This window comes from Rhinoraja longicauda, chromosome 5, assembly GCF_053455715.1.
Source record: "Rhinoraja longicauda isolate Sanriku21f chromosome 5, sRhiLon1.1, whole genome shotgun sequence".
Taxonomy (NCBI): domain Eukaryota; kingdom Metazoa; phylum Chordata; class Chondrichthyes; order Rajiformes; family Arhynchobatidae; genus Rhinoraja; species Rhinoraja longicauda.
In genome coordinates this window covers 40,252,750-40,279,325 of record NC_135957.1, presented here as the reverse complement: position 1 = coordinate 40,279,325, position 26,576 = coordinate 40,252,750, and the positions used below count along the sequence as shown (strand labels likewise).

General features: G+C 38.3%; 1 protein-coding gene across 5 annotated transcripts in view; it reads right to left on the bottom strand.

The window, feature by feature from the left end:
• LOC144593568 (pumilio homolog 2-like) overlaps window positions 1–26,576 on the bottom strand; it is a 90,445-nt gene that overhangs the window by 23,182 nt on the left and 40,687 nt on the right. For 2 of the 5 annotated variants that reach the window (XM_078399321.1, XM_078399322.1), the window contains exons 6-12: window positions 24,260–24,423; window positions 21,107–21,395; window positions 15,097–15,190; window positions 12,592–12,717; window positions 3,847–3,998; window positions 3,134–3,269; window positions 1,707–1,850 (exon numbers count right to left, since the gene is read on the bottom strand). In XM_078399321.1, the coding sequence (XP_078255447.1) occupies window positions 1,707–1,850; window positions 3,134–3,269; window positions 3,847–3,998; window positions 12,592–12,717; window positions 15,097–15,190; window positions 21,107–21,395; window positions 24,260–24,423 (1,105 nt within the window). The remainder of the gene's footprint in view (window positions 1–1,706; window positions 1,851–3,133; window positions 3,270–3,846; window positions 3,999–12,591; window positions 12,718–15,096; window positions 15,191–21,106; window positions 21,396–24,259; window positions 24,424–26,576) is intronic. The other 3 variants (XM_078399323.1, XM_078399325.1, XM_078399324.1) reach the window with 2 other exon arrangements.

Here is a 26,576-nt window from a genome sequence, read left to right as displayed (position 1 = left end):
CAGGAAGACTATTGTGGTTGTATGCGCTGGATAAAGCTATCCACAAATCCAGCATAAGGTCTATAGTCTTGGTCAAGGTTCTTCATGGAAACATCCAAATACTGTTTAAATGTGACAAGGGTTTCTGCCTCCACCATCCTGTCAAAGATAGAGTAAGACCTCTTATCTCCCACAAATCAAACACTTTAAACCCCTGCCCCTTTTGTCTCTGACCTCTTTGTTAAGGATGACAAGTTGCTCCTATCTACTCTCTTTTGGCCTCTTCTTTTCCAAATAAAACAACCCTAACATCCCATTTTTTCACAAAGTTAAGATTTTCAGGGCCTGGAAACATGTTTGTAAATTGCCCCTGGTGACCAGAAATATATACAGTACTCAAGTCATGAGCACTTCAAGAAAGAAAATGTTTCCCACCAAATATTCACTGACTCTTAAATATAGGGAAAGCTTTCTGTTACCCAGAAATAGATAGGTTTTAAAATTAAGTGAATTTCTTAAAATAATTAACTTCTCTTGCTTTCACAAACAAGGGAGACTGGCAAGAATCAGTGTGCAAAACTAAGACTACGTGTCACAGCATTCAACAAGAAATAACAACAAAATAACATGTTTGATCTGGCTTATTTCTATTAAAGGCAGCCATAAACACTGCAAATTGCATGTGAACACAGTATATTTAAATGATTAAAAAAGACATGCCAATAATTCCATAGACAAACCATCGAACTGGAAGAAATTATAATGGCCAACACCAAAACATAGGTAAATTAACTTATAACATGCTTATAACAGGGTATGAATAGGCACACATAGCTGGAGTAACTCAGCGGGTCAGACCGCATCTCTGGAGAAATTAGGTGATGTTTTGGGTTGAGACCCTTCTGTGGAATGAGTCAGGGGAATGGGAAACGAGAGATATAGAGTGATTATAGAGAGATATAGAACAAATGAATGAAAGATATGCAAAACAGTAATGATAAAGGAAACAGGCCATTGTTAGCTGTGGGCTAGGTGCAATTGAGTTACAGACCATAAGATCAAACTATGATGACTTTGAAGCATATAATATGGGTGGGGGAGGAGAGAGGATACAAAGGGTTATTTGAAGTTAGAGAAATCAATATTCATACCACGGGGTTATAAGCTGCCCAAGCGAAATATGAAGTGCTGTTCCTAGAAATCTGCATTTTGCCTCACTCTGACAATGGAGGAGGCCCAGGACAGAAAGGACAGTGTGGGAATGGGAATGAAAGTGTTTGGCAATCAGAAGACCAGGTAGGCCCAGGCAGATTGAGCAAAGGTGTTCAGCGAAACGATCGTCCAGTCTACATTTGGTCTCGCTAATGTACAAGAGTCTAAACCTTGAACAACAGATACAGTAGATGAGGTTGGAGGAGGTTCAAGTGAACCTCTACCTAACTTGCAAGGACTGCCAGGGTCCCTGGAGAGTTGAGGGAGGAGGTATCGGGACAGGTGTTGCATCTCTTGCGGTTGCAGGGGAAGGTACCTGGGGAAGGGGTGGTTTGGGTGGGAAGGGATGAGTTAACTAAGGAGTTGCAGAGGAAACAGTCACTGCGGAATGGGGTGGAGATGAGATGATGTGACTAGCGGCGACAAGAAGCAAACAAGCATCAGGTTAGTCATTCCATCCATATCCACTTGAAAGAAGGGAATTATTAGCACTTTATGTTAACATCAGAACCTACCAGCTTGTGCTGCAGCAGAGCTGATGATAACTGGTGTTGATGCTACCAGCCTAACTGGTGTCCCTAATCCAGTCCTTGCTCCAGGACCCACCACCAAGGTGCCAGTTTGATCATAGTAGGCAGCTGGGGCTAGAACTTGATAACCTAAAGAGAGGCAATTTGGTAAATAAAAAAATATCAACACTGCCTACACTTCCTGTCCATAATTCAGAAAGCAACAGTTCTTAACTAATATTCTCACTGTTCTAAATTAGACACAACATTTAATTGCATTATTCAGATCCAGTACAAATGGTAATTCTTAAATAATCAATTTCCTCTTGTCTACAAAATTACTCTTGGGCACTTAAATTTACCCTAATTGCATGTTATGTTGATCAGATACAGGATAATTTGCAAAAGAAATGTCAAGGGCAATAAGAAGCAAATTTTTGCAGTGGTATGACTAGCTAGAATTATTTTTTAACTATGCATTGCAGTTGCTCTTGTAACATATTTATACTGACCAGACATGCAACAGTTCCTCTCATTAAAAAACAAATGAAACAATTTCACCCAGGAAACTAAATGATATAATGCACATTCTCATTCCCCAGAGTAGGGGATTCACGAACTAGTGAGCTCGGTTGAAGGTGAGTGGGGAAAGATTTAATAGGAACCTGAAGGGCAACTTTTTCAGAGGGTGGTGGTAGGTGTGCAGAATGAGCTGCGTGAGGAAGTGATAGGGGAGGATGCAATCAGAACATTTAAAAGGCATTTGGATAGGCCAAATGCAAGCAAATGGGACTAGTTCAGGAAGACAACCTGATCGGCAGAGACAAACTGGACCGAGATCTACATAAATTGTCAAGCCCATCTACATAGGCCTCTTTCATATCTGTGTTTACATTTCAGGTAGGTTTTTCTTTGCTATTACCTTCCAGCGATCAGACAGAAAAAAAGAGGGCTTATCAATTCATAGCGCCATACCATAAAGAAACAGGTCCTACATCCCACCTCATCCATTGATTTTTTTTTGCCTATTTATACTAATCCAATTTGCCTCAATTGGGGTAGTATTCATTCTATGCCATCCTATTTAAATATTTATCTAAATGCCTCTTAAATGTACTATCTGATTGCATCACCTTGACTGGCAGCATGTTCTAAATATGAACAATATGCTGTAAAAGAATTGCTCCTTAGATCCCCTTTCTTTCTTTTCTCCTTAAAACTGTTTTTGACACTACATTGCATGGGAAACAGATGTTGGTTATCCATAGCTTTCATTATCTTACATACATCTATCAGATCACTCCTTAGTCTCCTTCACTGAGGAAACTGCACTCTTCCAGGAATTACTCCAGTCCGTCATGATAGAGAGAAATGCAAATGTATCAAATAGCTTGACTCCTCAAAAACAATGCAACAAATACAAATGCATATACCTGGCAATCCTGTAGCAAGGCCTTGACTGAAGGCAAGAGCTGGATTGGTTGCAGCAGCTGCTGCCATTGAGTCAGCTTGTTGACCCTGCTGAGCCTGATTTGGCGTGAGTGGGCGCTGATTACCACCTCGTAGAACCTACAAATAATGTAGAAAAATAAATTAATACTTTACTATTTTCATGATGCATATTAGCCAGCTAAACTCAGGGATAAATAAATTCTCAGCACCAAGAGTCAATTACTTGGGCATGATCTGTCAGTCTTTTGAGGTGTTGAGGTGAAAAAAATAAACAATACAATTTGTGCCGCACATCTCCAGAGATCCAGATTTGACCCTTACTTTTCAGTATTCTCCTTACAGTCTGCATAATTCTTCTTGTGACTGTGGGTTTCCAGGGCCTTGGCAACCATAAATTGTGACTAGTGAGAGTGGGTGAGAAGAAAATGAAATGATTGGGGGAGGAGACTCTATGCTAATGTAAAAGTAAAAATATGATTTGTGTGGAGAGGTGCTTGAAAATCAGTTGGTTAGGCTGAAGGGCCTGTTCGTTTGCTGTATCATCATGATAAAATCAACAAAAATGTGTCATCCAATATCTAATTAAATTTGTCTGGAAGAACAGAAAGAATTCAGTACAACACTTTACAACATTCAAAGCTATTATTTTATTAGAAGGGTGTATTAGACCTTAAAATTAATCGTAAACACATACTTGTTGTCCTTGCTGTGCCTGTGTTGCAGCCTGCTGGTTAGCAGAATTGTTTGCAGCTGCTGCAGCTGCTTGAGCTGCTTGCTGTTGGAAGAGATTTGCTGGATACACACCCCATGGAACTCCATAATACTGAGGTGGGACAACTGTAGGACCTAGCACAAAGACATAGTGGTGAATCAGCTATGTTCATTGGTCTTTCTTCAGCTCCCACGAGAATACATTGTTCACAAATGCTAATGGAATTACTCTAACATTTCCTTTGCCTCTTTTAACACCTATCTTCTAAACTCATGTTTCAATATGCCTTGTCATCTGAGACTTTTTTCAAACCTCCTCCCCTGCGTGTATGTTGCTATCACTTAATTACCAACCCTAAACTCCAATTTTGATGCAATGCTTTTCCATTTATATTAGGTTATTACTGAAATGATGAGCACTCCAAATCTGCCAGTAGTGTGATCTTTTGAATTACTAGCATTTTCCACCCTGCAATCACACATTTCAAAAGTTTTTAATAATTGGAACTAAATTGAGAAAAAATATTGCAGGTGAATGGAAATGGATTGGGAAAGAGGAAAGGATCTAGAAGATTTCTTTTAACAAGAATGAATGTGGTTGAATATGTAGATCGAAAATTAGAAAATCCGTGCCAAGGATTGAGCCAAAGTGGCAAATATTCAGTACATCACGAAAGCTTTTGCTGCTGGAGGTGTTGAATTTCACATACTATGCTAAACATCAACTCTGTCTACTCTCTGATGACTCAAATTATCACATTCATTACTCAGAATATGAAATACTGGTGATGTCCTGATCTCTTCAGCATTAACATTTCATCTGATTATTTATCTGATCAGATTGTGGGACCAGTATGCAAAAAGCCTGGAGTTATGTTATAGATACACACCAACTACTCCAGGATCATGAAACATGCAAACAAAATAATGATAAGTTCTCTTTGGTATGAGACAATAGGTAAAACGTTATGACTACAAATGAGTGCATGCGGAAATATATCAAGTTCAAGGGCCTGTGCAATGAGCAACAAACAAAACGCTGGAGGAACTCAGCGGGTGAGGCAGCCTTTATGGAAGAAAATGGGCAGACGTGTTGGGGTTGGGACTCTTCTTCAGACTGATTGGAATAGGGAGGAGAAAGCTAACAAGGTGAGATGGGGTGGGACAAAGCCTGGCAAATAATAGGTGGATACAGGTGAGAGGGGCTGATTGGCAGATGGATAGGAGTAAGTGACAAATGCTAGAGGGAAAAAAATTATCACAGGACAGAAGAGGAATGGACTGCAATGCCAGGGGGGAGGGGACATAGGTGGAAGGCGTCAGGGGGTGAGGAAACATAGAAAATAGGTGCAGGAGGAGGCCTTTTGGCCCTTTGATCCAGCACCGCCATTCATTGTAATCATGGCTGATCATCCACAATCAGTAACCCGTGCCTGCCTTCTCCCCATATCCCTTGATTCCACTAGCCCCCTAGAGCTCAATCTAACTCTCTTTTAAATTCATCCAGTGAATTGGCCTCCATTGCCTTCTGTGGCAGAGAATTCCACAACTCTCTGGGTGAAAAAGTTTCTTCTCGCCTCAGTTTTAAATGGCCTCCCCTTTATTCTTAGACTGTGGCCCCTGGTTCTGGACTCCCCCTACATTGGGAACATTTTTCCTGCATCTAGCTTATGAATTTTTATGTCTCAATAAGATCCCCTCTCATCCTTCTAAACTCCAGTGAATACAAGCCCAGTCATTCCAATCTTTCCTCATATGACACTCCTGCCATCCCAGGGATTAACCTCGTGAACCTATGCTGCACTGCTTCAATAACAAGGATGTCCTTCCTCAAATTAGGAGACCAAAACTGCACACAATACTCCAGATGTGGTCTCACCAGGGCTCTATACAACTGCAGAAGGACCTCTTTACTCCTATACTCAAATCTTCTTGTTATGAAGGCCAACATGCCATTAGCTTTCTCACTGCCTGCTGCACGCTAACTTTCAGGAGCTGGTGTACAAGAACACTCAGGTCTTGTTGCACTTCCCCATTACCTAATCTGACACCATTGAGATAATAATCTGCCTCCTTGTTTTTGCCGCCAAAGTGGATAACCTCATATTTAACTACATTATACTGCATCTGCCCACTCACTCAACCTGTCCAAGTCATCCTGCAACCTCCTAATATCCTCTTCGCAGTTCACACTGCCAGCCAGCACTGTGTCATCTGCAAACTTGCTAGTGTTACTTCTAATTCCATCATCCAAATCATTATATATTGTAAATAGTTGCGGCCCCAGCACCGAGCCTTGCGGCACTCCACTCGCCACTGCCTGACATTCTGAAAATGATCCATTTTTTCCTACTCTTTGCTTCCTGTCTGCCAACCAAGTCTCTATCCATGTCAATACCCTACCCCCAATACAATGTGCTATAATTTTGCTCACTAATCTCCCGCGTGGGACCTTATCAAAGGCTTTCTGAAAGTCTAGATACACTGCATTCACTGCATCTCCTTCATCCATTTTACTTGTCACATCCTCAAAAAATTCCAGAAGATTAGTCAAGCAGGATTTCCCCTTCATAAATCCATGCTGACTTGGACCAATCCTTTTACCGCTATCCAAATGCACCGTTATTACCTCTTTAATAATTGACTCCAGCATCTTCCCCACCACCGATGTCACCACTGGTCTATAATTTCCCGTTTTCTTTCTTGCTCCTTCTTGAAAAGTGGGATAATATTAGCTGCCCTCCAATCAACAGGAACTGATCCTGAATCTATAGAACATTGGAAAATGATCACCAAACCGTCCACAAGAGCCACCTCCTTGAATACCCTGGGACACAGACCATCAGGCCCTGGGGATTTATCAGCCTTCAGTCCCATCAGTCTACCCAATACAGTTTCTCGCCTAATGCAAATTTCTTTCAGTTCCTCTGTCTCCCTAGATCCTCTGTCTTCTAGTACATCTGGGAGATTGTTTGTGTTTTCCTGAGTGAAGACAGATCCAAAGTTTTCAACTCTTCTGCCATTTCCTTGTTAACCATAATAATTTCACCCGTTTCTGCCTTCAAGGGACCCACATTTGTCTTTACTAATCTGCTTCTCTTAACATAAAGAAGTTTTTACTATCCTTCTTTATATTCTTGGCCATCTTACCCTCGTACTTCATCTTTTCAGCCCGTATTGCCCTCTTTGTTACCTTCTGTTGAGCTTTGAAAGTTTCCCAATCATCCGGCTTCCCATTCCTCTTTGCTATGTCTTACATCTTTTCTTTTAGTTTTATTCCGTCCCTAACTTCCCTTGTCAGCCACGGTTGCCTCTTACTCCCCTTAGAATCTTTCTTCCACTTTGGAATGAAATGATCCTGAATCTTCTGCAATATGCCCAGAAATTCCTGCCATTGCTGTTCCACCGTCATTCCCGCTAGGATCCTTTTCCAGTAGACCTTGGCCAGCTCTTCTCTCATGCCTTCATAGTCCCTGTTGGAGCCATTTGTGTTTATTAGCTGTCTTAGCATATTATATTATTTTGTATCCTGCTGTATTATTTTTGGACACTTGGGGGTTGTCGTGTGATCAATACTAGACTTACATATATGGGCATATGTGCACATATGGACTGGGAGAAGCCAGAATTATGAGTATAATTGGGAATGCACTGATGTAATGTTTCAGACACAATAGGAGCCTGGTAAGAAACAAATTCTTACCAAGTTAAATGACAGGAAATATACTAATCTGTTTGTATTACTGCTTCAATAAACGACTAATTAAACGGAAACATCATGAAGATCTCTCTGTTGTTGTTTGCGTCAAGAATTATCACTCCAGTCCTTTCGTTAAAGTGGTAAGCTTAAGGACTTTATTGGGAAGGACTAATTTGCCACTACATTGTAAGAATTTCGCTTCATGAGTGATATATAGTAAGAATTTCCTTAGCCGGAGTGAAAAAACTAAGGACAGGAGTTGGTGACTGAAGATAAATAGACGTCTCTAAAGAGTCATTTAAAGTTATAATTGGCTCTAGGAGGGAGACTGGAGCTTGGATATCAACTGGACGGAACAGGGTCATTACCTGCGCTAATCTGACTAACGGAGATTGGCAACTTCGAAAGCCTTCGCACAGGAATTGTGAGTTCTGCATCAAGCTTTATTGGAAAAGCTGTTTTTCAGAAGTTGTTTTGGAAAGCTGCGACTGAAATTTTTTTGAAATGCTGAGAACAAAGAAATGACCCTGAGTATCGCGCAAGATATGTTTTGTTTTGAATTCCTTTGAAGATATGACTTTACGTCCACGCGTCTTAAAGGGATAGTGTACAAGTGGGTCTTTGGTTAGACCTGATGTTCAGCCACAAGGTGGCAACATAAGAAAAGATTCTGAAAAGGTGGAAAAGAAGATTATCCAAACTCACACCCAAAGGCTGGGAATTGCTCTTTGAGGCACAATAAGAACTGTTGAAGGTAGAACAGAAGAGAATATATTTGGAAATGAAGAGCAGGAGAAAGAAGGAACAGCTGAGAAGACGAAGGAACGATTGGAACTAGACACTGAAATGGCAGCAAGCAGAGTAAGACTCAATGTACTTGATGCTATGAAATCAAGAAGCAGCTCGATAATAACTGATGAGATGAATTCTTATTTCATGAAAGGAACTGCTCAAAGGGAAAATGTTTTTTCTTCATTTTGTGGATCTTCAAAGTTCTCTTACGTCTTGGAATGGGTTGCCTCCCTAAAAAGCCAGGGTGAGATTGAAGAAGAACAGATCAGGAGATTAAGGAAAGAATAATTGAAAAGCATAGATTTGTTCATTGAAGAGTTAGAGGAAAGAAACCGAAAAGCCAGAGAACATGGAAAACAGAATGAAAAGCGAGTGATGCTGTTCTCCCATCTCAAACGTGTGGGCATATTGGGGCCGGTGATGAAACCTGCATCTCCTCCAAAGGAATCCAAGCTGATCCATTGGCTGGAGAATCTGGTCCTGAAAATACTTGTCTGAGCACAGAGATGACTGAGACCAACTCTGAACTAATACCAGAAGTGCTGGAGGAGAATGGATTGCTATTGCATTCAGTTGAAGTAGCACCAGAAAATTGTGAATCTTCGGATCAAGAGATGATAGAACTGGAAACTTCTGGGGATCCTGCACCAGAAAACCCAGCACACCTTGAAGACGTTTCAACCAAAGTAATTGCTGAAAAAACTAGTTCTACAGAGAACTCAACAGTTTTTGTCAATGGTGGAAAACTAAATGAATCCATCACCAGCAAAACTGAAGATGATCATCCAGAAATCTCTGTTACAAATGGAACTACCCTGGATGGAGAACTGAGAAACCAGAGCACAGTGGAAGATGGACACTATTGTCTAGAATCACCTTTCAATCAAGAAAACGCCAGAGAGGCACCATTAAAACAGGAGACGATTCCCAGAATGGAGTTTACAGCTGCGTTCCTAGCTGTTAAGAGTTGACATAATGCTGTGAAAAGAATTACAGCTTCAGCTGGACAAATCCATCTTCTGGACTGATAGCACAATGGTGCTTAAGTGCATCAACAATGAAACCAATCGCTTTCAAACATTTGTAGCAAACAGAATCTCGTTTGTAAGGGATGATACTGATGTATCACAATGGAGATATGTTGGCATAAAGGAAAATCCTGCAGATGAAGCATCAAGAAGACTAACAGCAGACTGCTTCATAAGCTGGAAGAGAAGAAGATTGAAGAAGATCCTGGCTAATGGGCAAAATATTGGAGACAATACCGAACTTGTGCGCAGTTCGACTTTAGACTAAGAGTGACATCTTGGAAAGACTGATAACGAAGATATGTCTGCTCCTAGAGGCTGATACCCGAGTACAGCAAAGACTGGTGGCTTAAAGATTGAAGAATCTCTAAAGTAGATTAGATGCCAACATATGGTGCATGCTTTGTTTTGATTATGTATGGTTTTTATGGCCCCTTTTAATGTTTATTAGTAATTGTTTCCTTATATATTTAGAACAATTAGGGGGTGGTGTGTAGGAGCCATGTGTGTTTATTAGCTGTCTTCGCATATTATATTATTTTGTATCCTGCTATATTATTTTTGGACACTTGGGGGTTGTCGTGAGATGAATACTAGGCTTACATATATGGGCATATGTGCATATATGGACTGGGAGGAGCCAGGATTATGAGTATAATTGGGGATGCACTAAGGTACAAATTCTTACCAAGTTAAATGACAGGAGATATACTAATCTGTTTGTATTACTACTTCAATAAACGACTAATTAAACTGAAACGGCGTGAAGATCTCTGTTGTTGTTTGCGTCAAGAATTATCCCTTTCCTTTCATGAAAGTGGTAAGCTTAGGACTTTATTGGGAAGGACTTAGTTGTCGCTACAGTCCCCTTTGTTCAACTGCAACACTGATACTTCTGATTTAACCTTCCCTCTCTCAAATTGCAGATTAAAACTAATCATCTTATGAAACGTGGGACTTGGGGTTAGGTGATGAGTGTACGAAGGAGAGGAAAGGAGCAGGGTGACAGAGGTGGTGGGAGATGGTGAGAGAAATGTTTGAGAGGCAGTGGTTAATATTGTGAAAGGTAATGACCGGGGAATTATTCTGTCTGGGAAAAGGGGAAGAGCGGAAATGTAGGACAGAAATGTAGGGGGAAAGGAGCCATGTTTTCTTTTTTTAAATGGACATCTCGGATGTCCTGGAGTGGAAAGCCATCACCTTTGGAGCAGATGCAGAGGAGACAGAGAAAATTAGTGCAAGGGATGACATCTTTTCTAGAAACAGGATGGGAGTTAGTGTAGTCAAGGTAGTGTAGTCAAGGTAGTTGATTTGTAAGTAGACAAAATGCTAGAATAATTCAGAGGGTCAGGCAGCATCTCTGGAGAGAAGGAATGGGTGACGTTTTGGGTCAAGACCTTTCTTCAGTTGATTTGTAATACGTCCAGGTCACAAGTAGTACAAGTAATGGAAGGTGATTCCAAAGGCGAACTAAATGTTAAGGTATATTGACGGTCCAATCAAATACAAAGAAATATTATTCTGTTATTGCACAAATTAAAGATTCCACAAGTGAATGCCGGGAGCATTTGTAATAAAATCAATAAATTAATGGCACAAATTGTGAAAATTGGTTTGCTATAAAAGCCATTACTGAGATGCGGTTATTTGATAGCCAAGATTTTGGAAATAATTATTCTGGGCTACTTGATATTTAGGAGAGACAGATAATGGAAAATGGTTTGGTGTGAGACATCTGATCCTCATAATGAACGAAGACAAAGTAGCAACGATAGCTCTTACCTTAGAAAGGAGACAAGTAAAATTAGCATGAATCACGACAGAGTTAAAAAACATTGGCTATTTAATAGCTGTTATATCAGAGGACTGTTATTCCATTAATACAAAGATTTAGTAGTAAAAACAAAACAATATTACAGAGCCTTGAATTTTTACATTAACTACAAACAAAAACGAGTTGTCCAAGCATTCAGAGAAGCTTGCTGGAATCCCACCTAATGAGATCAACTAGAGAAATAGCTATTTGAGAGAGATGATTGATCAGCAACCTCAGAATGTGATTCACTGGAGAAAACAGGTTTACAGCACTATCAAATGTAAAGTAGAAGGCCACATTTGACAGTTTTAATTATCAAAGAATGCCCACAAATAAACAATATATAGAAAATAAAAAGATCAATGGTATATCTTATGGAATATTATGGTGCGGGGCATGGCAAGCTATAATGGGGAAAACTAAAATAGTTCTCAAATATGGAAGTCCTGAACTGATTGACAGATTTGAAATGCCATTAGTTAGTTCCACCTCCGGACTCCACAAGAAACTCTCTAGAGCAAGATGATTGTTGGGACTCCATTGCATTAGTCTCAGTTAGATCTGGCACAAATAAAAAATAAATTGCCAATTTTAACGTGGATTCTACAGCTGAAAAAAAAAGTAAAGTAGGAACGTTCCATTAAAACTATTTCGCTTCAATCTAATACTCTTAAATAGCTTGTATCAAATAACGGCTATTTAAAATATATATTTAAATATATTTTAGCTCATTTGGTGACATTTAAAAATCCTTATGATATTATCAATGGAGACACATCATTTGTGACAGTCCTTTGCATTCAGATCTGGTAATAATGAGTGTGGGGGAACGAAGTAGCAATTCCAAATAAAATGGGATAGGCCAGGATTCACCCCAACACTCAATAATTGCAACTTAAATGTACAAGACTAAATTGCAAAGCAGATGTGAGGTACACAATGGGCTACATCCATTCTTATTCATCTCATTGATAATCCACTTTGTATTCAAAAAAGAATGCACAGCATATCACCGTTGCCTCAAATTAAGCCTTCACCTCTCTTACCATGCTGTTTACCAGGCATGTCCCAACCTCAATGGTAAGTGATTGGAACTGGAAATATTTAGCACATTTTCCTCACCTTAGCCCAGGCTATGTATGCATCCACACTGTCAATGTGGCTCAAAGGTTGTTGCAGTATATGGATCAGTGCCTGGTGGAGCTGCACTGATTATGTATGGGTTTGGCATAAAGGCAGTTAGTTTAACTGCAAATAACTGAATGTGATGCAAAATGAGCTATACGAAAGTGCACTGCATCAAATGGCTGCCTTTTACTTCCTCAAAAGCCTTCAAGAGCCCTATATAATCTTATTTAGTCCTCTAATATTTAATGTAATCTGGTTGATCACCTGCTAACGTAGCTGCTGCAGCCAGTCCTGCTGCAGTATATGGATCAGTGCCTGGTGGAGCTGCGCTGATTATGTATGGGTTTGGCATAAAGGCGGCTGGAGCAAGACCTGCTGAAAATACACCTGCTGTTTAAGACAAAAATATTAATTACTATATTCAAAACAATTCACAAAATACATTTTTGAACACAACTTCACCTCTTCAGACAAACACTTCCCCCCCCTCAACCACAGAAATCTAAATAACTCTTCTCAGCAATACATGTCTGAATGATCTTTTCCTTCATTTTGTCACCATAAATAAGCTTTCAATTGCTTAAATATAACAGGATTACATTCCACTGGTCATGTTCGAAACTTTAGCATGGGCAACAATAACAGAACACACAGAAGATAGTGGCAAGGAGAACTATGACAGATATCTCCTGGCAAACACTGACATCTCAGTAAGGCTATAATGCCCAGTGCTGCAGAAAACAATTAGAATCAAAAAGGAGGCAGGGATTTGGAAAAAATAGAAATGCACAAAACATGCCTTTCAGACTTAAATCAATGATCTAAGTGTGAAATAAGTTAAAGGCAATTGTCACTATTGTCGATTGCATTTTCTATAATGAAATAATTATATAATTATGCGCCCTGGTAACATTTACCGTTAAGATACAAAACCAATCTTGCCATTATAAAGATATAATCATGGCTGATCTACCTTTCCCTCTTAGCCCCATTCTCCTGCCTTCCACCTGCGGCGCCGACCGGAATGCGCCCAGGTAGTCCTGACTAGGGGGGAAGGGGGAGGGGAAAACAATGGGGACCCGCCATGAGGGGACAGCCGTGAAGAACAATGGAAGGCCTGGCATGGGCGGACCGGGGTGAGGGACGGTGGACGAACAAAGGGGGACCCGGTGTGGGGGAGGGGGATGATTCTAGTATAGAATCCTCTGCCATGGGGATAAGTCTGCGTTTGTTCGTTTGTTCCGGTGAAGGCACTGTGCACACGGCTGCCAGCCAAAAGTCGCTTGTCTTTTTCTTTTTGTTTTCACTTTTAATTTTAAGTTTTTCGTATACTTTGTGTGTTGTGACTGTTGTCAGACCAATTTCCCTCCGGGGATGAGTAAGGTTTTATCGTATCATATCATATCTGCTATGAAATCCCGCTTCTTACAACCATTACAGAAAAGATGTAATTAAATTCAGGATAGTGCATGTATTAGACTGATGATTAGTTTGAGCAGCTACATAACAATTTAGCAGCAGTGCAGCAGTCATAAGTTATCACTCAGATATTTGTAGCACGCTGTCCAGCATTTCCTCCATCCATATATCAAAATTCTGCATTGTCTTTTTTTTAAAATAAATGAATCTCCAATCATTTCAATGACTTTAGAGAAATTTGAAAATGACAGGATTTTCTGGCATTCATCATCTTGTGCTTACTGTTCTTCATTTGAAGGCAAATTCCACCAATTTAGGAAATTAATTGCAATGCACCGATACAAGCTGATGACAACAATATTATCAATGTTCTAACTTAAAGCAGAAATTATTGCTTACATACAAGTCAATTTCATAAAATTTGTTTTTAAGGAATCTGCAAACATAGAAATGTTACTCCAACTAAGGAAAGTATATTCATATTTTCTTTGCATGAGTTGCAACACAAGTGCTGATGAGGTTGTGTAGATATTGAACAGTACGCAAGGGGGGTTAAGGCAGTGGCATTGCCCATTGCAGAATTTCTAGGAAGGGCTACATAGTCCATGGAACAGTCATTTGAAAATGCACTGCATCCTGCTGCCATTCCACTCCATTATTTCAAACATTAGTTCCAGCACTGGAGGCTACATTTACAAGACATTGAAAGCTATTTGCTTTTCAAGTGATCCTCTATAACCACATAGGTGTGGGAATGCTGTGTAATTGGACATGCCTACTAAGATGTGCCTAATTCATTTTATTCTCAGGTAAGAAATAAAGTAGCAAGAGATTCCATATCAAAGTAATTAAGTATACTTGCTTCCACAATTTCTACTGCTGATATCACGCTGCATATTCTGCACCCCCTCCCACTCCAAAGGAGTGTAGAGATGGTCAAAGTCTGTCCATATTAGTTTATAGTAGTGTTTGTGCTTCACATAAACCTTCCTTCATTCGTCTTCATCTAAGTCATAAAATTCTATATTTCTCTCTCTATGGGGTCAGTCTTCTAATAAACATTATTAGACATTCTAAAGAAGCATCAATATGAACAATATGCTTCTGAACTCTTAGCAGAATGAAAGGCATTCTGCAAAACAAAAAAATGATTTCCCTCTCCAAAGTTGTTAAATATGGGCCAACAGACACATTATAGGGCTACAAGAAAGTGCCAACAGTAGCTAGGAAGATAATCAAAAGGGATTTCTTTTTCGCCCAGACTTGGTTTCACCAAGGTTAAAGTATTTAACCTTTCATTTTACTTTACCCAACTATACATTGACCAAATAGCTTATTCTTGCTCCTTACCTATATGTGGCTGCTGGGTTGCTGCCAGGGCATACTGCTGCTGTTGGGCTGCAGTCAGCTGCTGTACTGTCAGTGCATTTTGCCGTTGGAAGAGCTGCAATGCACAATTACAAAATGAATGTGGAGCACCACAGCAAAGTACTCATATATTTTACCTTAGTTTCTTCAAGAATTACACATAACAACGGCAGAGAAGGAAGAATGACAAAAGAAAATAAATGTTTTGATCACCATTCTAATACACTACTACAAATATCTTGTAAACGGCATTCATGATAGTTATCTATAACAAATAATTTAGTCATAAATTGTGGGGGAAAGCTCAATTTGAATGCAACGTGACTTGTTGAGGGTTGGAGATATTCATTAGCCTGCTTCCAGTATGTCTGCTGTTCATGACTATAGATGATTCTCAGAAACCGCTCAGTGTGTGATAGTATTTTGCAAATTTAAGTAATAATGTTAACAAAACTTCCATTATTTCAGTTTTACAACATTACTGGAATGAATACATCTTAAAAATATTACTGAGTCCAAATGCTTTCTCAATCATAGTCCAAAAACAGGTTCTCCAAATATCACCCGAATGAAAAAATCCTCTCTCAAATCCCCTGTAAATCTTCTTCTCCTGTTCTTAAACTGTCTCTGGTTTTACATACCTCTGCTTTGCACAGCAAATTCTTTGCAGTTATCTAATCTGTGTCCCTCAATTTTGTATACCTCAATCTGTCTCCCGCATTCTCCTGTGTCCCGCCCCCGCCCATCTAGTCTCTCCGCACACTTGAAATGCTCGATACCAGGCATCATCCTGGTATTCCGTAGACTCATCATCTCAAGTCCTACCAAACTCAATTAAAAGCGTCATGAGTATTTGGGTAATTACCACAATATGCTCACAATGTTAAAATTAACAAAATTAATTCCTAAGTCATCCAAAAATACTGCAAGTGTAATTTCAAAATTTAGAGATACTCTGTGAAGAGTTATAAAAATGATCTGACATACAATATCTGAAACAAATAAATGCTTTGAAATAATATTTTTTCCATTTTAAATTGTCTTTGAACATGAAATAAATATATTACACACACATATATTTTGGTAAAAGAGAAAAAGACATTTCTGCAAAGATTGCTCCAAACTGTGACTGCCCAACCAAGTCCAGGTTTTGACAAATACAGTCATCACCACTTTGATACAAAATTAACCCAGGACGAACATAGCCAACATCTTTATTGCAAAACGTCATAACTGTAGTTTCTGGTAATTAGACACTGGATCTATATCAGACAATGTGGAAGGAAAACGAAACAAAAAAGTGCAAAAGGTTACTAGGAAAAATAAATGCCCAGTGCATAAATGCCCTGCCGGACGGACCACGGCTGCGGACTGGGAATGCGGCTGGAGGCCTTTATTGAGGCGCCATGGTCTCGTTGCCTCCTGGATGGCCGTAGAGAAGCCCAGGCTGGGGCCTCGTGGGACAGCGCCCGGGTCGGCAGAGCGGCTGATGGTGCCCGTGACTGGGGCCCAGCATCAGGAGAGGACCCGGCAGCGTTGTGGAGAGGTCGGTGCAGCGGCCAATGATGGCGCCGACGGACGAACACATGAAGTGGGGCCTCGGCAGCGGTGAAACCTCGGCAAAGCAAAGAATTTCACTGTGCCTTGTCACACGTGACAATAAAGTATTCCATCCATCCAAGAAAGAAAGGTCATTATTTTATGCTATTTCCATCATATTCTGAAGGGAATGAGCACAAAACTGTTCACCGATACTGACGTTACCTATGCCTAAAAACTTACTTGTCAATGGTTCTTATTTACTATTCTTGAATGATTTACTTTAACAAAAACGCAGCTGAAGCAATTTCCTTAATACATACACACATATATATATATATATATACACACACACACATATATACATACATATATATATACTCATATATATATATACACACACACATATATATACACCGACACATATATACACACACACATATATATAAATACACACACATATATAAATACACACACATATATATATATTCATTCATGCACATACATGTATATATATATATATATATATATATATACACATACACGTATATTATATACACATACATATATATATACACACACACACATACACACATGTATATACATACATATATATTATTTTCCAAATTTCCTAAATACTCAGTTTAGGTAGAAGTAAAATTATTTGCTGATTAATATTTGTGATCCCAATTCTGCCAATGCGACAGTTACTGAGACAATCTGAAATCAATGAACACTGTGGGAGCTTTGCAAAGTGTATGCTCATAATAACAAATACAAAGACGAGATATAACGAGACAACGTAATAATGCGAAGACAATGTGTGAATAGTTGGACACTTGAAAAGAATGCGCTAAATGAATATCATAAATAAATGAAAGTTGTAAAGCAAATAAATAGCTCGTGAATTCAGTAAATTAAGCAACTGAAATGCTGACAGGATTTGGGTAAGTTTTCCTGCCTTGTAATTCACAGAATAAATTGCACAAAAGGCTGTATGGTCCATTGTACGAGTGATGATTCTTTGACAGAGTTCTCCAATTAGTCCAATGCACATTGACCCAGTAAATATTTCCCCTTTTCAAGCATGTATTACTGTGTTCCACATTACAATGGCTTGATTTATGAAACCACCATGCTGCTTCTGGTTCTTTTGACAAATACAATAACTTTTTTCCCTCTGATTACCTATCTTTCTGCACGAGAAACAATTCCATTTGTTCACTTTGATAAAAACCACAAATTGCAATTTTTAATAACCTGAATTAGAAACATAGAAAATAGGTGCAGGAGTAGGCCATTCGGCCCTTCGAGCCTGCACCGCCATTCAATATGATCATGGCTGATCATCCAGCTCAGTAACCTGTACCAGCCTTCTCTCCATACCCCTGATCCCTTTAGCCACAAGGGCCACATCTAACTCCCTCTTAAATATAGCCAATGAACTGGCCTCAACTACCTTCTGTGGCAGAGAATTCCACACTCACCACTCTCTGTGTGAAGAATTAAATGAATGCCCTGGCGTAGCAAAAAGTGTGAAAGCAAATTAAAATGAGCAAAAGCACCAAACATGACGATGCCACATTATGATTAAAGCATATTAAAACCGTAGAGAATGGAAAATAAAACAATGTAGCTTCAGGTAAACTTGAAACAATGCAAGCCATCTCTCAGTCCAAATTAAAATCCAGGCATGATGCATGTTGAGCAAAAAAACCTGAAACCTTCTATCTTCCACAATTATCCAGCATAAAATTGCGATACAGTGCTCCGAAAATTGGTATTAGCTGACAACTGTATATCTGTATATAATAAGGAATGTTATGGGAGCTGTGAGTATACTAAATGATTATTATACCAGTTTTCTATTTATTTTGCCAGTTATAGATTATGCCTAGATATAGGCTAAAATTCAGCAATTCCAGTAGATAAAACTTGACAGCTTCATATGGAACTTTAAGGGGAGCAATGAGAATTTATATTTTTGCCTGTTGCTTACAATGTATTAACTTTCATTGCTTTAAAGAGAAAAACCCTAGCCTCTTTCATTTCTGCACTACAGGATGCTATTCCAGTGAATCTTTTCTCAAGTGTAGAAAGAGGATAGTACATACTTAACATTGTACCTGAATTCCACTGCCTTTAATACATTGCGTATCGCAGGTACATGCTGGATTTGTTTAGCTCAACTAATAATGCTTGTTTAAAGCGCCAAGTAGCATTCAAAACAGTTGCTTTCACCCTCTGTGACAACACAGCCTTAACTTTTATTACTAGACGAAGTTGGGCCCAAACCTCTCCTGCATTGGTGCAGCACCCTCTCCTCCCCCACTTGCCTATCCTCCCCCATTTGCCCATCCTCCCCCCACTGTCCCCTCCCCTCCCCCATCTCCCTCCACCTCCTCCCCTCCTTCCTCTCCCCCCACTCCATCCCCCTCTCTGTACCCCTCCATCCACCCCCCCTCCCCCTCAACCCCCCTTATGTCCCTCCTCCCTCCCTAGGAGATAGATTAAAACTTTAAAATGTGAATGACTTTAAAAAATCTAACACCAATTTCAATTAAACTTAATCCATTAGCACCAAAGGGATGGCGGTGAGTACGGTGGGCCTAAAATTGTTGCGCTATTGTATACTGTTTTGACTGGTTCAGGACCAAACAAACATTTTAGTATATAGAAGATAGGATGCCAAATTCGAAATCAGCAATGCAAAATGACTGTGAAGAAAACGTACAAGGGTGGCTTAATTGCAAACATTTTGAACACGTCCTTTGTTCATAAATGGTTTGAACAGCGGTTTCAGCAGCACACCGACCGTACAGTTCTGGTCGGAACAGATTTATCTGATTAAATATTTTTCCTGAAATTTTCCGCTAATGTTCTACTTCAAGCTATTAGCTTGGAAAATAATTTTAAAGCTATTTAAACAGAAACTGACTATGTGCTACATCTAGGACATTTTGCAAACATCATTGCTACTGTCTTGAATGTTAACTTCAGGCACTATTTAAAGATCATGAGAACCATCGCTATAACATTCAACATTTCAAGGCAGTTTTAATCAGAAGGAACAAATCAAAACTTCATTGCTGAATCTCATTGCACTTAGTTTTGCATTAGAAGTCCTTGTTTGCTGTTACTTCTTATGCCAATTCCCATATATTTCACAGATTAACCAAGATTTAAATATTGCATAAACAGGGCAAGGAAAAAATAAAAGCACCAAATTCTGAAAGATAAATTCTAAAAATGAAAATATTGGCTAAACCAAAAATAATAAAATATGAAAATGCAGTTGAACAACAAACCACGTTAACGAATATAAATAATTTTCTTCAAAGCTTTTGAACTAGTCAAATCACATCTCCATGGCAGGAAAAGTTTTGAAAATTGACACTGGCAAAATCCTGCAGTGGTATTGGTCAAGTTTTCTTGGATGATAGATGCCACATCATTTTCTCGCAGAAATGGTTAGGCCGTCTGCTAGCATTTATTTCAAGAGGGCTAGAATATAAAAACAGGGATGTAATGTTGAGGCTCTATAAGGCACTTGCCAGGCCGCATTTGGCATATTGTGAGCGATTTTGGGCACCATATCTGAGGAAGGATGTGCTGGCCCTGGAGAGGGTCCAGAGTTTTATAAGAATGATCCCAGGAATTAGTGGGTTAACTTATCCTGGGCGTTTGACAGCACCGGGTCTGCACTCGCTGGAGTTTAGAAGAATGAGGGGGGGGCAACATTGAAATGCAACGAATAGTGAAAGGCTTCGATAGAGTAGATGTGGAAAGAATGTTTCCACGAGTGGGAGAGTCTAGGACTAGAGGCCACATCCTAAGAATTAGAGGTTGTTCCTTTCGGAAGGAGGTGAGGAGGAACTTTAGTCAGAGGGTGGTGAATCTGAGAAATTGTTGATTAGTATGGGTGTCAGCGGTTATGGGGAGAATGCAGGAGAATGGGGTTAGGAGGGAGAGATAGATCAGCCATGATTGAATGGCAAAGTAGACTTGATGGGCCGAAATGCCTAATTCTGCTCCTATTACACATGACCTTATGATTAACTAAACACCTTCAAGCACAACTAAGAATTAGGGATATCTGCCTGTGGAGTGAACAAATTTAAATGATGAAAAAGTTTATAATTCCAATCGGCTCTTGAAAAACTGGCATTGGTTATGGCTGATTTTCAAGCTAAATGGATGTTTTATTCTCATTTTTTGAGCATTAGCAAAAAGATGCCCAAATTCCAATAACGTGAAAATCTGTAAAATCATGTTCTGGTCTCGGCTTTACTTTAGTTAATTTGGCATTAAATCTAAACAAGTTTTTGCAAAGGATTTGGGTCTTAGAGCATTCTGATATACTTTTCTATTTCAAATTTCCTCTCAACTCTGAATATGATGCTTTATCTCAAGGGAGAAACAAACACCAAATCACTCAGCAAAAAGGACTAACCTGATGCTGGGAGCTGTAGTCAAAAAGACCCACAGCTGCTGCTGCTGCTGAAGAGTCCATGGATACTTGATTGCTTGAATAGTCAAACTGCAAATGATCTAAGCCAACTGTGGCCTCAATGCTGTCTAAATTTTGAGTGTCAGAATTATGAAACTCTTCTCCAGGTGGTTTATTTGCTGTAGCATTGGACAATTGGCCTAAACCTTCTGAAGTGTTCTGGTCTGGACCCAGGCGTTCAGCCATTTCCGTGGGAGACGCTTGATGGCTTCCAAGAGTACGGCTGTGCAGCATAAAGATACAAATATGGGTTTATAGTTTTCTGTTAAATGCAACATACATACTCTTTAAAAAAGGCAATTGATTTTGAATTATTAAGAAACTAAAAAAAAAAAAGAGGGGCTTCTCACCTTGTAATTATTAAAACAATCCTTAATTAACATTACAAATACAAATGGATATTGGACGCATATTCAAGAGATTTCTGTACATTTCAAATTAATCGGATAAATCCAAATCGGTAACATAATGTGCTTAGTGAAAATTACTTATTTTCAATACCAAATCAGTTGACACACCAAACGGGTTAATAAAACACTGTGGTTCTTAATAGTTGAATGATAACCTCTGTTTATCATAGGATTTATTAACTAAATATAAAACACGCAATTATTGCCAAAAAGGTTTGGTATGTTTCTCCTTTTAAAAACATGCTGGGTCATGTCTTATATACATGCCCTCCACAACGCCACATCATTATTAAATCAAATTTACTTCCAAATCATAGATGACTTTTTTTTCTATGGAAAATAGGTCATGTCCTATTCTGCAGAATATTTTCTCAGAATCAAAAATCATCCCTGATAAGCATGGTTGAACTGTTATTCATTGAGAGATAGAACTCTTCATTAGCTTAACATTCTTCATTCATTTGTGTCCAAAAATGGTTTTCATTGATATTAAAACAAACCATTGGGTCAAACAAAGTATTGTTTTAACTTAGAAGTGACATCAAGACATTAGGAATGGGCCATTCTTAGTCACGTGTGTGATCAAAAATGTGAAAAATTGTGGAATGCATCTCTTCTAATTCCAAAAGCATTACAGCTTTATTGTTTTGTATTGTATATATGACTTATATATGTCGAAGTTTATCAAGTGAATTTTTTATGTTATGCTGACAATGTTTGTTTAGGGTAAGAGGTCAAATATGACTGGTCACGTGTGTGACCTCACATGGTCACACATGTGACCAGTCATATTTGACCTCTTACCCTAAACAAACATTGTCAGCATAACATATAAACACTTCACTTGATAAACGTTGACATATACAAGCCATGTACACAGTACAAAACAATATACCTGTAATGCTTTTAGAATTAGAAGATGTAGTCCACAATTTTTCACATTTTTTGGTCACACACGTGACGAAGAATAGCCCGAATGCCTATGAGCTGCCTAAGAATGAGAGTTGCCTGTGAATGATAGAGCTGCCTAAAAGTAATTAAGTCCTTCATGGTTCACAAGACTTTTCCACCTGTTAGAAAACTGTCAGCTAACCACTGCTAATATTACTTCTATTTTCTATACAAGACTGCAGACCGAATGGTTTATTTACCTACTACGATGAACTGTGGACTTACATTAATGTCACTGAAGCACAAATCCTATTTATCAATTATTTGGGGCAGAGAAGAATAACTGGACATTAGCACATGCTCATCGGAAGAAAATTCAAGGCACTTCTGCCTATGGTGACTTTCTGCCTAAACCTTTCTTCCAGTTGAAGTGGCAACAACAGAAGCAATTTCATATTCATGTCATGAGTTAAGTCTCATTTTAATTGGAAAAATATAATTACATAAAATTAACTACTTTCATAAGTATCAAATACATTTTAATCAGCTAGCAACCATTTATTTTTAAATGAAAAGACAGGCAGCAACATTAACAATTATCTCAAAACAGATTACTGCCGATACACTGGATGAATAAATATTTTCCTTTATTCTTGGTATCAAGAACTTACCATTGAACAAGTATTATCTCACTTAAACCATAGTACTGACACGGTCCTCTTAACTCAAAAGTAAATGGATTAAGCCCATGGGCAAAATCTTTCTTCCAACAGCAAATGCAGCTCCAAACAATCTAAAAAGTCTATATAATGGCTTCTTCCATATTTTTGATCTTAACATATTAATGATCATGAAGTTCTCATTTCCAGGTGAACTATAAAAACAATTGAGCCCAACTACTTCTATCCTTAGATTGTTCAAATCAAACTTTCAAAAAAATTACTTGCTGCATTTTTGAGCCTCCCCCCCCCCCCCCACCACCACACCCCCTCTAAATCTATTGGAAAATTGCATATTTCTAATCAAAGGAAAAGCTGCAAAATACGTGTAACTTTTCTCTCAACAAAACTTTCAAAATCCAGCTGGCAGAACAATTGCAGTAAGGAGAAAAACTTATCTACGGGTACATGTAGTGAATGGAAAGCAATGAGCCCCGGGGTAATAAAAATTGTGAAAGAAAACTGAAATGAGCAAATACACCAAATATGATATTTCCACATTATGATTTAAGAATGTAAAAATTGCACTGTAAAGAATGAAGAAAAAAATGTGGCTTCAAATAAACCTTAAACAATGCAAGCCATCTCTCAGTCCAAATTAAAATCAAGGCATGATACAAGTTAGCAAAAAAAGTTGTAACCTTTCATCTTCCAAAATTATCTAGCATAAAATTGTGATATAAAGTGTTTCTAACAATTGGTATTAGCTGACAACTGTGTATATTGTTAAGGCAGCTGTTAGTACACTAAATGATTATTATGACTTGAGTTTTCTATTTATTTTGCCAGTTCTTGAATATCCTATATAGGATAACGTTTAGCAATGCCAGAAGTAGATAAAACTTTTAGGGGAGCAATGAGAATTTATATTTTGCCCTGTTGCTTACATTTGGAAACAGGGAATTTCAATTCATCCTTATACAATACATATATGCCTGGTCTGCTAAAACCTGTACTGCTAGAAGACTTGGAAACAGACTAACTGATCACTTTACTATATGCAACACTTTAAGAAAATAAGTTTGACAGCTTAAAAACCTTTACATAATTTACGAATACCAAAATTAGGCACTTACTTGAAGTCTTTGCAGTCTGTATCTATTCCATTCTGCAAAACTAGCCCATTAGCTTTGGAAATATCATCTCCTTGTTTCAGATCTCTATTTTTATCTTCCTCGAATGATGATTTCCCTTTCTGATCAGCCTTGTCATTCTCATCAGGCTCTGGGTCTCCAGCACCCTAATGAAACAAATCCACTAAGGCAGGTATACTACAGAGGCAAACTGTTCAGTGTCCTCATCAATAGTTTACATCAGGATATTTTCATGCAGAACCTTGCCAAATATTTAAAATGCCCTGGAGGACATTTATAAACCTATAAAGGTAAAAGTTGTGTTTCCTCCAAAATATTAAATATGACAAGTCATAAAGACTAGGTTAGCCCCTGGTTCATCTCCGGTCTATGTTAATCCAACAGATCTCTGCTGGAATAGTGGCAAGGCTGCTAAGATTGACTTCAATGATCTTTGGTTAAAATGTGCTCTGGCACCAAATCATAACCCAGCAATCTTTCCAGGAAATCTGTATAGGATATGAAAGAAGTTAAGGCTAACTCTACTTTCTCTCCATAATATACTCCAGCTGGTGCTTCATTATCTTTCATCAATCATCTTCAAAAAAGTTTCATCTTATAAATGTTTTACCTTATAGATAAGATTCATTTGTTTTATGTTTCGTTTTGTCCCTAAACGCATGATTTTGTACTTATCCTTACATTGTTTTGTAGCTCAGTTTGGTAGTTTGTATATTTAGTTATGTTCAACATTTCTTTCACAAGTTCATAAGTTATAGGACAAGAATTCGGCCCATCAAGTCTACTCTGCCATTCAGTCATGGCATATTTCTTTATATAACAATCTACAAAGAAGAGAAATTGCAGAGTGGTTTTACAGTTAGCTGAAACAAAATCGTGCACACTTAGAAAGAAGTAGAAAGAGTGGAAGGATAGGTTAACTGTTTTTCCTTAAATTTCCAATAGCATTCACTATTATGCTTTACTCAAAGTATATTAACTTTATATTTAGAGTGATTGGCTTTGGCCAAAATCATGCCCCAAAGGTACATGCATTTCACTTTAGATAGATGCTAATTTTCTAAGAGTGATCTGGACTATGGATATCACCATTCAATGGCAATGGGCTAATGTTAAATTCTTCTGCACCCACAAATCTTACACAGGCATTTCCAACAAGTGTCACCACACAGCAACACAGGAACATTGGCAAAGATCTGCTCCCTGAAAAGCAGCCAACTGCAATAACCATTATTCCCAAGCTGCAATAAATAGGAGCAGTCATCAGCCAGAAACAAACAGTTTAAAGTATAAGGGGAATGGTGACAAGGAGTCCATTACATCAAATCACTGATGTATACTTTGATATTTGGAGGCACATACCTACATTACCAGTAATTGTTTAAAAGCAGGAAACCCAAAGGTGATAAAATTGTATGTCAAATATCACCTCAATTTAAATTATAGGAACTTACAAAGCAAATAGAGGTCAAATTAATATGCAATGTATATGTCAGGTAATATCAGATAATCAACATTTAAGTGGATTTCCAAGTGGAGGAATGGAAAATGTCTGGATACACTAAAGAAACGATGAAATATTGTAAGAATGGTGTACCTGAATGGCTGAAATTACTTGAATAATCTTAATGTATGAATTACTCTTTCAGGAATACTGTCCTCAAGAGTAAAGTAATAAATTACTTTAATTGAATTGAATAGCAAATGACTGGTGAAAGATTATCGCACTAAAATGAATCGACATTACAGTGTACACCAAGGGAAAATGGAGAGGATTAGATCAAAGCATACAATGGTTCTTAATACCAAGTGGATTTTCACCAGATTTTTGCTACAAAATTAAATAGCATTTGGCTAAACCATCATTTGCTGCAAATTAATTGATCATTCTATGTTGTTTGTTTGGTTTTTGTTCACAAGTACCCACTGTAAGTTAGCAAATGCTTTCTTAAAATAAATATTCACTTTATATTTGATAGGCACTCTACCTCTACATTGAGAATTAATTAATTGTACTGCAACAATACCAGTCCCCTAAAGGAACTCAATAAAGAACGCTTAAGAATGATGAGTAATCTTTACTGTTACATTTTTCCACTGAGTTCCATTTTATATTTTAAGACTTGTTTGAAAAGTTTCAAAACAAACCTGCAAAGTTTAGTATTTCCTTCTGTACATTTAAAATAGAGGAAAGTTTTCTCAAAAAGTGCACTTTTTTAATGATATATACAAAAATCCCATAAAAATATGAAAGAATGTTACAGTGAAGCTTATGGGGGAATGGGACTAATGTGAGATT